This window comes from Pangasianodon hypophthalmus, chromosome 2 (assembly GCF_027358585.1).
Source record: "Pangasianodon hypophthalmus isolate fPanHyp1 chromosome 2, fPanHyp1.pri, whole genome shotgun sequence".
In the NCBI taxonomy this organism is placed as follows: domain Eukaryota; kingdom Metazoa; phylum Chordata; class Actinopteri; order Siluriformes; family Pangasiidae; genus Pangasianodon; species Pangasianodon hypophthalmus.
The window spans coordinates 28,011,472-28,024,383 of record NC_069711.1 but is presented as its reverse complement, the minus strand read 5'-3'; the positions used below and the strand labels follow the sequence as shown (position 1 = coordinate 28,024,383).

The 12,912-nt window shown below is 38.4% G+C and overlaps 2 protein-coding genes across 2 annotated transcripts in view; one reads left to right on the top strand and one right to left on the bottom strand.

The window, feature by feature from the left end:
* Window positions 1-5,264, top strand: part of LOC113538257 (inactive rhomboid protein 2) — a 35,063-nt gene extending 29,799 nt beyond the window's left edge. The window contains exon 19 of the mRNA XM_026933180.3: window positions 1,506-5,264. Within this exon, the coding sequence (XP_026788981.1) occupies window positions 1,506-1,925 (420 nt within the window). The 3' untranslated portion in view covers window positions 1,926-5,264. The remainder of the gene's footprint in view (window positions 1-1,505) is intronic.
* Window positions 5,265-6,409: 1,145 nt separating this feature from the next.
* aanat1 (arylalkylamine N-acetyltransferase 1) lies at window positions 6,410-11,703 on the bottom strand. The gene is made up of 3 exons (XM_026933184.3): window positions 11,333-11,703; window positions 9,839-9,993; window positions 6,410-8,537 (listed from the first exon to the last, which is right to left on the bottom strand). The coding sequence occupies exons 1-3, from the start codon at window positions 11,478-11,480 to the stop codon at window positions 8,232-8,234; spliced, it is 609 nt and encodes a 202-aa protein (XP_026788985.1). The 5' UTR covers window positions 11,481-11,703; the 3' UTR covers window positions 6,410-8,231.
* Window positions 11,704-12,912: the final 1,209 nt, after the last annotated feature.

Here is a 12,912-nt window from a genome sequence, read left to right as displayed (position 1 = left end):
TGAACAGACTTATGGGATTCTCTGGATTCTCAGAGTTAATATACTCTCTCTCTCTTAGCATGATGATTAGCCTTTTGAAACAAAGCTATGCCCAGCTGTGATGTGTTACAAACAAAACTCTTGTTAACTCAAGAATGAAATAAGGAAAGATTAAAAGAAAGGGAAATAAGGAAGCAAAAAAAATGAATGATTGATAGGAAGAAAAATGAAGGAAACAAGTAGAATTTTGAAAAGCACATGTTGAAAGCGTGTACTAGCATCGCTAGTGCCGCTTGATCGAGGGAGTAGCGGATGAATTCACCAAGCAGATGTTTTTATTTCAATTTGCATGATTGGTGCACATGTTGATAATTACATTATATTCAGTTTCTTTTCAATCCTGCTATTTCGGGCTGCTTCCATTTTAGAATGTAATTGCTGCCTATGTGCATTTTATCAAAAAACAGAAAGAGAGATAATTGATGGTCATCTATTTGACCCTTCAACCCTGTGCACTAATAACAAAAGATCACCAGTCATTTGCATCCCTTTTATGCAGACATCAGAAATCAACAACCTTTGCACCTGTTTTTCATGTAGCCCTGCTGGCTTTTTGATAGCAATAATAAAAAGAGCACTTATTGCGAATTACTAATGTCAACAACATAACATAACAACGTAAGCATGATGTCAGAGCTAATGGATTAAGCTTACACATGGCTGTGATTTGGTGTACAAGCATCTGTTTCTAATGTTTGAAAAGAAGGAAGGAAGAAAGAAACCAAAAAATGTGAGGAAGTTTTGAAAGGAAGTGAAAATTTAAAAGAAGGAAGGAGGGGAAGAAGGAGGCAGGGAAGGGAGATGAGAAAGATTTAGAAAGAAGGAAGGAGGTGAGGAAAATTAGAAACAAGAAAGGAGGTGAGGAAGGAGAGGTAGATATAAAGAGGTGAGGAAGCAGAGGAAGATGGAAGGAGGTGAAGAAAGAGAGGAAGACTGACCTAGGTGAGGAAACTGAGGAAGACAGAAGGAGGTGAGGAAGCAAAGGAAGGAGGTGAGGAAGAAGAAAAAGAATAAAAGGAGGTGAGGAAGGAGAAGAAGATGGAAGGAGCTGAAGAAAGAAAAGAAGATGAAGGAGGAGAGGAGGGAGAGAAAAAAGGAGGTGAGGAAGCAGAGGAAGACTGACAGGAAGGAGAGAAAGAAGGAAGCAGGTGAGGAAGGAAAAGAAGATGGAAGGAGGTAAGGAAGCAGAGGAAGACAGAAGGAGGTGAGGAAGGAGAGGAATTAAGGAATTACACAAATATAAAGAAAGGAAGTAGAAAAGCAGCAAGGAAGTAAAAGATAAAAAAGGAATAAGGGAAAGAAAGTTGAAAAAAGGAAAGAATGAAGGAGTAAAAATTATAGAAGAAAAACATTGTGGGGGAAAAAAACCATTTGGGGAGAAAGGAAGAGAGAAGGAAAGCAAGAAAGAAAATTACAAAAATGTCAGGAAATCATTCTCTTTTTCTGTTTATTCCTCTGTAATGCAGGTGGGTCCAGCAGGCTCTCAGTTTGGTCTGCTAGCGTGCCTGTTTGTGGAGCTCTTTCAGGGCTGGCAGATGTTGGAGAAGCCATGGAATGCCTTCCTCAAGCTGCTCGGCCTTGTTCTCTTCCTCTTCCTCTGTGGCCTGCTGCCATGGATTGACAACATCGCCCACATCTTCGGCTTCCTCAGCGGCTTGCTGCTGTCCTTCGCCTTCCTGCCCTACGTCATCTTCGGCACCTTCGACAAGTACCGCAAGCGTATACTCATCATCCTGTCACTGCTCGTGTATGTGGGGCTGTTCTCCTCGCTCATCGTCTGGTTCTACATCTACCCCATCAACTGGAATTGGCTTGAGTATCTCACCTGCATCCCCTTCACCAGCAAGTTCTGCGAGCGCTATGATAATGACCGCTTTGGCCACTAACAATCTAGCAGTTTTGCTCATTTGGCCAGACGACAAATGGTTTGCTAACTGTGTGCTACCTAGCATGCAAACCCTGGCCACTACAATGTTGACCATGTGGTGCACTCGCATTCTTGTAGCCATGCTAGTCCAGCGAACAGTACTGCAAGATAATACGTTTCTGTAAGCCAAGTACTGTAAAGAACCAAGAAGAAGTAAGGGATTAGAAAAGCTGACTTACAGATGCTACAGTGGTACTACTGCTAAAGTTTTGGGGGCATTATCAAGTCTTTTACAGTTTCTCTGAGATCCACTGATTTGTGCAGGCCTTCTACTGCAGGGGTTTTAGGCACAATATTTATAATCATTCACAAATTTCTTATCGACACAAATACTACATCAGGGTACATCTCGGTTCCTTGCCTTAAACTAGCAGTTTATTGCTTTGGCAAGTGGGTGCCATGTTATTACACTGTATAACACTGTAGAGGATATTGAATGATGCCTTTTGTGTCCATATGTTTAGGTTGAAGTGATACTCCAGCATTATTTAACATTATCTATATCTACCATATATTAAGATGTGAATTTTTTTAAGAGGAAGGTATCTGTGGTAATGCGTTACCAACGTAGGTGTGTAGGTCTGCTCAGAAAGCATAAGTAACAAGAATGAATTTTTGCTGTATTAATCCAGTGTTGGAAGGTCGACATGGATAAGGTTGGTGTTGCATTAATTATTCATTTAGCTGCAGTAATTGCTGCTGGTCAGGGTGGATCCAGAGCCTATCCCAGGAACACTCGGCGTGAGGGTAGTACACGGGAGTACACTCTGGATAGGATACCAGTCCATCTCAGGGCACCATACGAATCACACAATCCTTCAGACCTAGTGGCAGTATACCTATGAGCTACCTATCTGTTTTTGAGGGTGGGAGGAAACTGGAGAACACGGAAGAAACCAGTGGACATGTGGAGAGCATGTGAAACTCCACACAGACAGTAACCCAAGCTCAGGATCCAACTGGGGAACCTGGAGGTGTGAGGCACCAGTGCTACCCACTGCACCACCATGCTGCCTGCATAGCGTCTTTCACTTCATACACTTTCCTTGGCACTGGGGTGGTACTCTCAATGGTACATCTTTTTGTATGTAGTGTACCTTTAAAGTACAAGAAGGTACAAGAATGGTCCTTAAGGTCCAATTATGTATTTGAAATTATTTTAAAGGTTACACTACAGTTTACATTCGTTACCACGTAAAAGATATGTACTAAAGGAACAGAAGATGCACCCTTGAGGGTTCAACCCCAATGACAATGAAAGGTGCAGTTTAGTAATTTTTGTGCCTCTTCTACTAGGTGGTGGATTTTGAAATTGATCCAAACAGGGTCAAGGTCAAAGCAAGGTTAGATTCCTGCAGTAATTTTTTTTTTCAATAGTTTTCTTCCTTGTTTGTCATACAGAGGAAATTACAAGTTCATATACAGGAACTCAAGGCCAGAAAATAGGGCCTTGAGTTCCTGTATATGAACTTGTAATTTCCTCTGTATGACAAACAAGGAAGAAAACTATTGAAAAAAAAATTACTGCATTTTTTGCCAGTGGTCTTCCATTCTAAATGAACAGGTTTTTCTTTTCTTTTTTTTTTTTTTTTTTTTCCCTTCTTCATTCAAGGGAAAGGTGCCAATGTTATTGTGTGAGGTAAAAGCCCATGTGGTACATATTCAGTGGTTAGAGATTACGTTGTATAACACTGAAGCATCCCTATAAAGTTTTTTTATATCTATGTTTAGCTCTTATGACACCAGGTATGCCACTACCAATGCAGCAACTCCTTATACCTTTTACTACCTTGCCTTTGTGTCACTTGAGACCGAGAATTGCAAAGACACTCCCCAGCTGACTGAGTTGCCAGTTTATTAGGTACTCTATATGGCCAAAGGTTTGTGGACACCTGACCATCTCACCAATATGTGCTTGTTGAACATCCCATTCCAGATTTAATCTCTGCTTTGCTGTTTTAACCACCTTCACTGTTCTAGGAAGACTTTCCTCTAGATTTTGGAGTGTGGCTGTGTAGATTTGTGTCCATACAGCCACAAGAGCATTCGTGACGTCAGGCACTGATTCTGTGCAAGGAGGCCTGGGGCGCAGTCGGCGTTCCAGTTCATCATAAAAGTGTTCGGTGGGATTGATATCAGGGTTCTGTGCAGGCCACTTGACTTCCACTACAACCTTGGCAAACCATGTCTTCATGGACCTCGCTTTGTGCACAGGGGCATTGTCATGCTGGAACAGATTTGGGCCTCTTAGTTCCAGTGATGGGTAATCTTAAAGCTACAGCATACAGAGAGATCCTAGACACTTGTGTGCTTCCAACTTTGTGGCAACAGCTTGGGGAAGTCCCATATATGGGTGTGATAGTCAAGTCCACAAACTTTTGGCCATATAGTGTCCTAGTTTAGTGTACCTTTGTAGATATCAGGACCCCTCAGATATATAAAAGTTCACTTTAGTCAAAGAGAGTGTTTTGAAGCTAATGGGAACTTGTTGGCATGATGGTATAATAAACTGGCAACATGGTGTGTACATGTACCGTAAAAAATTTTCATATTACAGTAATAACATATCTCCTCAGGTTTTGATATTATCATAGTGTTATATTTTACAAAAAAGCCATGTGTTTATCTGTTCTCACTGGATAGCTTTTTAACCGGAAAGGACTAATCCCCTTCAGGATACAGGTTTATTAGCTGTCATGTTTCTAACATGCTGAGTAGGAGATATTTGTTTACTCAAACTCATTCCCTAGCTTCTCCGATTAGAAGTAGTAGTAAGACCTTAAAATGTTCACTACAATATTGTGACTTGCTGGAATTTGCTTTATATTGTCAAACCAATTGTTGTTGCTTATACCACAGCACTGTTGAATTCTCGATTCTGATTGGTCAGAAGGTGTTGATCTCTTTAACAGCACGACTCTGGCAATTTCTGCTGCAAGGTTTATATTAATGCTCTTGTTCTTGTTATCGTTTCCATAGTAACAATTTACACTGGGCCTTAGATGGTGGACGCTCCACGTAAATGTATTAAAAAAGGAGACGTTTATTTAATGTTTTTGGAAGGAGTCTCCAGTGTCAGCGCATTGTAACAGTTAAAGCTGTTCCTTTAAATTTTCTGACATGACTTCAGGACGGAAGGCTTTGCTGTTTCTTTAAACTTTAATAGAGAGAAAATAGAAAGGCAGGTGAGGGATTGACTGTTTATAACATAATTGTTAACAAGAACTTGTTTTGTGGATGTTCCACAACATTAAATGTGACTATAAATGAATAAAAAGTACCACTTGTTGATTTGTAATAAATAAAACATTGTTAGCATTGGAAAATTGCTGTGGTATAAGTGGAATAAAACACTTGAGGATGTGTTATTGGAAAATGATCAACTTCAGGGTTGATTATTTTCTTAGACCAGCACACCCCAACTTATTTAATTCCTTACATATGTGTACGTTATGCTTTTTTTTTTTTTTTTTTTTTAATAATAATTTCACTCTTTCTCATAATGAGGAATAGTGATGTTACGATATGAGGCATTCTTAACTCTTGATGTACTTTGATTAGGAAATTTAGTCATCTTAGGTTTTTACAACTAATATTAGCTGAGCGTTCAGAACATTCTGGACAATTCTGAACTGTCCAGCGTTCTCACCCATGTCTGGTGATGAGACATTGTGGCCTCAGTAGGTGTCTGGCTTATAGAGAGAGAAAAACCAATGACCGAAATGGATTATAGCCTGATTGTGATAATCTCACAACAGAAGGCTTTGATTAGTCATGTTCAATCACCAGCGCAATGCAGCAAAGCTGGTTTAGCGTCTGCTGTTCAACACATCTGATGACAGAAGACACACTGCAGACACTTCTTTGCCATATGGCCACAATGCACAATGCTGCACCTGAGAACTGGATGTTCTAACCTGTGTCATACAGGTCACTGACTGGAACTGACCAATTAATGCTATGTCCTGTTTGTGGCCTGTGAGGCAGCACTTGACTTCCTGGATGGACTCGAAAGTTTACATAACTGCGTTTCAGATAACCCGAATGTATTGTTTTTACTGTTGTGTAGTTATCATTTTTGTATGTTTTAAAATCAAACTGCCATTACATTTCTGGTTAGAAATAATTTTTCTACTTTAATAAAATTGTACTGTGCCTTATAAAAATATCAGTAAAAAGGGAATGGATGATCTTTACATTTTTTGATAACCTGAAAATGTAATGTTGTGCATTAAATGTACTGGACCAAACTTCTGTACTTTATCAACTGATTCATGTAACTTTTCTGTTATATTTATATGAACAACCAAACATTAAATTTTCTTAAAATAAATGTCATGTCATTACAATACTTTCCTGTTTTACATATTTGATGTCTAGAATGAGCTCTATGGCTCTCTACACAATATTATATAGAATGTAATTATATTGTTTAAAACAATATAATCAGTTCTTTTTTTTTGTTGGAGGGAAGTGTTGAGTAAAGTACGAATATTGTAAGACTTTAGAGCTTTTAATTAAGAAATGTGGAGCTGGAAAAATCTGTTATTTGGCCAGTGTCATTACATCAAAAGATGTAAGAGCCAATCGCGTTTCAGTATGCAAATTAAGACTGTGTAACACTTTTACTAAGGAAAGGAGGTGTATAAGTGTAGTATTGTGGATGTTCTCATTTGTATATTATCTGGTTTTCTCACAGAAGGTGAAAGTACTGTAGGTGCTTATGTTCAATATAGAAAAAAAAAAGTTTTTGGTAACTTTAAATGTGGTAATTTGTTCACTATTCTACAATATGAAAAATAGTGCAGCAAAAATAGTGAAAAATCTGTTCTTTATTATTTCTCTATTTACAAAACATGTATAAAAATCATAGATGTCTTGATTCAAGACTCCACAGAGGCAAAGGTGGTGGATGTCTACTGCAAAAGGCAAAAAAAAAAGGGTGGGGTGGGGTAATAATATTGGACATATTTAGCTTGACCAGTTCTGTGACTTGTGAATATTGGATTCCATGAACAGGTTTTGGAAAGGTTACTTGGGTTGCTGGACCAAACCCGCCTGTAATGCTCCATAATGCAGATAAAGCCGTCTACACCTTAGCAACAGCCAAACACTGTAGCTAAATATGATTTGCTGGGTTCAGTATTAACGCATCCTTGCAAGCAAAGAATTGCCTAGCATTTCTTCAGTTAACTTTTAAATAGAATTAAATATTTATGAAGTGATTTCTTTCTTAAAATCTTTTAGATGTGAGGATGGGGGAAAAAAATTCTAAGCAGTTCCTCAGGGTCTAAAAATATCTTTCACATGGACAGGATTTGGAACCTGTGCATGTGTTGTCCTTCGCAGAGCACTTGCTAATTTGTTCGAATCAATCATTCTAGGTCTCCACTTAGAAGAGAGCACAGTAGCAGGGTGTCAAGTCAATGCTGCTTTAATGCGTCGGCAAAACAAACATCTAGAACAACCACAAGACACTCAACAACAAGGCTGAAATAGCACTACAGCTTAACGACCGAGGAACTGTTTATAACCGCACGTGTACACCATGTAGGGCAGGGTGATATGACGATACAATACTGATTTGGTGATAAATAGCTAGTGTGATTTCTGAGAGTATCGGTAATTTTCTATCACTGACTGCATTGTTATTTGTGGTATCACGTTGCTGTTTGTTATCAGATGTCCAATTATCAAGCTTTTTCTGGTCGTTTTTTTTTTAAAACTATAATTTAAACTATAAATTCACCACAGTGTGATTTTTTTTTTTTTTTACCACATCACCCACCCCTAACACCATGTCATTAGAGGAGAACTGGAATTTTTAGTGTTTCCTCCACACGGTCTGTTCCTCTTCACCTACCACCATTGCCTCCTTTCTGATATAAAAAAAAAGTGATATAAAAATAAAGCAAAAGTGCACAAATGAGATAAACACAACATTTCTCAATGTAAAGGACACAAAAACATATTCTCCTGGATCATTTTAAAGATTATGGAATGAAGAACAAAATGTATCAACACTATCGTACTCGTTATGAAGCCAGCTGTTACGAATGGTTTGTTTATTTCTTTCTTTTCCTCCTTTCATTTTTTTTAAATCAACTTTCCATTTACAAATGTGAACAAACACGTAACGACACCACAGACATGACCTACACTCGAAGCAGAAGCTGTGACAAAACTTCCCCGCCAGACTAAGCCTCCCACTCCACCCTGCTTTGGCATCTGGGGTAACGAAAGGAGCAACGCTAGCTGCGTAAACTCAGCAGCCACTGTTGCGGCGCATGAAGGCGTGGCCACGCACGGCATACTGCATCTCGATGAAGGTCAGCGGCCCCACCGTGATCTCACATGGGCCCTGAACCTTGAAGCCGGATTTCTGGTAGAAGGGCACGAGGAAATCCTCGCACATGAGCACAGCACGGCGCACGTACGGCAGACAGCACAGGTACTGCAAGTAGCGCCACATCAGGATGGAACCGCGGCCCTGCTGCCGGAACGTACGGTGCACCGCCAACACGTGGATGTGGACTGTGGTGCCGTGAGGTTTGTGAAGCGTCAAAGCTTCCTGTAAGGAACGGGAGACAAAAGAGGATAGGGTTACTTCCTGATAGGGTCTCAAGATGAGTGATATACAATACATTAATGATGCAAGTCAGGATGTCAGACGTGGCCGTGTGAATAAGAAATAAACACAGCTTGTCAGAAACCGAAAAGTGGAAAACTTCATGACTGTTACAAAGCACTGACACTGGAGACTCCTTCCTTAAATGTCTGTAGAAACGATTATATGTTCTCTGTGATCTGAATTATAGGCAACACTACTGTCAGAGCATGTAAACCACAATATTCAGCAGGGTTGTTATCATTTTATACTGTGTTTCATTCAGAGAGAGACTACCTACAATCTTAAATTAAAAGGCTTCCACAATGGTTATTTTGTTGGATAGTTCTACGTGGATCCTTTTGTTGCATAAAGCTTCCTCCAGAGGAACAAACCAAAACAGCATTTTAGGATGCTAGATTTAACTGTTTAACTTTTTTTTTCTAAAAACAGTGCAGCATTATTGGACAGTGTTTGCACTCCCAAGGTAAAGCCGGACTCATTCAGAAGGCAGCATTAATACAGCTGTCTTCTAACTGCTTATTTTGGACAAACTTAAAGGACAATCAGACAGAGAACAGGATTTTACATTGTTGCCTTAAGTGTATCTTTAAAATTGTATAAAGTGTTTCTTTATACTGTCTTTCTGTATGTGAGCGCTTAGTAAACCCAGCTCTTCAGTTGCTGAATTTATCTTTCACAGCTTTCCCTGGTCATCCCTCAGAATCGACAATTTTATATTCAATTTAAAAACATATTCATTCTTCCAAGCATTCAAGTTTTCCTAATGTGTACAGTCTACAGGCTCTTTTTCTTGTCCTATTCCTTTTTAACTTTTTTTGTCTCTTATCGTGTCACTGAATCCATTTCGTTCTGATTTGTATTTATTTTATTTTGAAATAAAATGGAAGTCTGAGTAAGTGGAGGCGTACTCGGAGGGTAAACCAGTTAACCGTATAGAGTGCTAGTATCCGTTGTGTACTGTATTGAGAGTTTAACAAAATAGAGAATTTTTCTATTCACTTATACCAATTTATTTTCAAAAGATATTCTATTTTTGCAGTATTTATTTTACATTTCTTACATTTAATTTAAAGTATTAAAATTAACCCATTGCTTGAGGCTGAACCATAAATATAGGTTTTTTTTTAATGTCTTACCTAATTACCTACTGTCTAATACTATAATGTGCTTCTTTTTTTTTAAATAACAGCTTTTCAGTTTTAATGTTTCTGCTCTTTGCTGAGGTGTGAGTGTGCACTCACTGTGGTGAGCCGCTCCTGGTCCCACAGTGAGCCAATGATGAAGGCGACGAGCCTGCCTTCCACGAACCAGCCAAGGGACAGCTCGGGGCAGAGGGTGAGGAAGTGACGCACCTCGTCCAGATGCAGTGGACACTCACCAGACACCGAGATGAAAGCTGAGGAGGGCACACAGCTTAATCAGTGCCGTAGCCAGTAAAAAGGGTGCTAAATACATGAGACTCATTTGAACCTTTATTTAAAACTGTATTTACCTGGGAAAATGAATGTATATATTTCAAAAAAGACTGTTAAGGTACATAAATGGAGGGCTGTACTTTTTGTGAGTACCTTGTTTCTACCTTGCAATACCTTTTGATTCAAAAATTTTAAATTAATATTTTAATTTAAAGTTTCATAAAGTTTCATTTTAATTCTAGAGTATATACCCAAAAAATAGACGAAACTCGATATAATATATATATATATATATATATATATATATATATATATATATATATTAAGCGGCAGAAAAGAAATGTGTGGTGTGTGTGTGTGTGTGTTTGTGTGTATATATATATATATATATATATATATATACATATTTAAAAATCGAGTTTCGTCTATCTTTTGCATATATACTCTAGAATTAAAATGAATATACATACATACACACACACACACACACACACATATATATATATATATATATATAAAATTGATCATTTTTAGACAAAACTAAAAAGTAACTTTTTTTAATATAGCAATTTATATTTTAGTTCTACCATCTCAAAGTGCTTATTTACAACAATTTATAAATTAATTAACTTAATACAATATAATATTTATAGTTTTGTAGAACAAAAATGCGCCTGACTTTTTAAAAGAAAAGTATTTATGTGTACTTTTAAAAGTTGAATTAATATGAGAAGTACATACTTCCAGTGTTAACACTTTATCCATACTTTAATGCATACTGAATGTGTTATTTTTGGAGCATCTTATGACAAGTGTATTTAAATGGTAATGAAGCTATGTTTAAATTAACTAGATTAAAGTATACATATGTTTAAGTGTGCTTCAGTATGTTAAGAAATACATTCACAGCATACTGAAGTATGTGAAGGTATTACTTTAAAATCTGGAAATGTTTTCATTTGGAAAAATGCATAAAGGTGTGTTTTAGGTGTATTTCCAGAAAGTAATTTTTGAAAAAAAAAAAAAAGTTCCTTTCATACTTGCAGTATACTATTTATGCACACAAGTATATTTCATTTGGGAAGGGTGTACAGTCTGTGAATCACTGAATGTCTGCTTTGAAAAGGTTTTTATTGTTTGAACTGTTTTTTTTTTTTTTGTGGTTAAAACATTAAATCCTAAAATAAAACATCAGACTAGTAACTTAGATAATTAGTAAGTTAAAACAATGAATTAGATTTTACAATTACATGTTTTAAAAAAATGTATCATTAGTGAAAATATAGTCAGTAAAGTCTGGAAGTGTGGTGTGTCACTCACCCTCTCTCTCGATCTCGAACACACTGATCGCGTCCTCGGTGTTGAGGGACCGGAACTCGCTGGCCGGAAGTGTGTGACGCCGCTGTCTCGCGGGCGACACGGACGCGTGGAGGGGTTTGAAGAAAGGCAGCGCGCTCACCGTGGACATGCTTTCACTGTCCTCTCCTGCAAGCCTGAGTACTCGTGCAGGTTCTCGCCGTGTACTGAGTGTTGTATTCACAGCAGGAGCGCGTGACCAGCTCGAGCGCCGCGCGTGTGGAAAGTGAGCTGCGGGGCGGCGCGTGAGGGCGCATTTATAAACGGCTTCAGCCGCTTAAACGCTGTTAGTCACCGCTAATAGATGGCTTAGGCGTGATGGCAGGGCTGTCACATTGTGCGAGTTTAACTCCCACACGGCTGCTTTTGGTTCAGCTGTGCGCGTGGACCAAATGCAGGATGCAATTCAAATTGAATAATTGAACAAACCCTGTTTTTTTCCTCTTGCAGATATCATGCATAATGAAGTGTTCTTTAGTGTTGCACTAGGCAGAATGGGAAAGTGTATGCACACATAAATATGATGTGTCCTCGCAGGCTAATTGTCAAAGAGTGAGTTGAGACACTTTTTGCATTTTCAACTTCTCTAAGCTTTCTTACTGTTAATAAAACAAATCCCCCAACACATGACACATTTCTGAAATCCTCAAAGTGTGAACTATGTACATATGAAGGAAAATATTCATATCATATTCTAAAGAAGCATGGCTTACCCTTTTGTCAAGACTGGCTGAAAACCATTTTAATTGCATGTTTGGTCATTTGGGATACATATTCATTGGCTTTTATTTTCGTCCTCAAGTTATTTGTTGCATACTTACTCATGGCATCAGTAAATCTCATTTCAGTAACAGATTTTTTTTAATTCTATATTTCCCTGTGTGCTTTATTCCCCTGCTTCTTAAGATGCTTCCTAAAAACATAACTTAAAGCACATAAAATCCATCACTGCATCTTTTAAGCATAGTTGTGGGGTATTTCATATATAAGTTATATCAGTTCACTTTTCCTCATTCAGCTTATTGTATTTTAAGACCAATTAACCTGAACTATGCTGTACAAACCATGTGTGGTAATTTGGGACATCTTGAAAATGATTAAATTTTAAACATTTGTACATGATTTAAACTTATCTTATGGGTATTTTGTTACAGTGGTACATCTACTGTATCTTCAGTTATCCCGCTGGCTCTTTTTTCCTCAAGACTGGCTCTACGAGCACTCAAGAAGGAGGATACAGCCTGCTGAACAGTCCTCATGATCAGCAGCTAGAGCAGATCAATGGCAGAGATCGATGTGGCAGGCATCAAGGGATGCTTTGAAAAGGTCTTTGAATCTCTTCTGTGGTACCCCTCTGTTGCAGTAGCCAGAACACAGCTCGCTATACAACACAATCTTGGGTTGGCAATGATCTAGAACCGTATAGGAGGGTGGCCAGCATGCCAACTCTGTACACACTAATCTTGGTGCCTTTCTTTAAGTCCTTGTGGTTCCGGACTCCTCTGTTGAAACTGCCAAAGGCACCATTCACTTTGGCCAGCTGG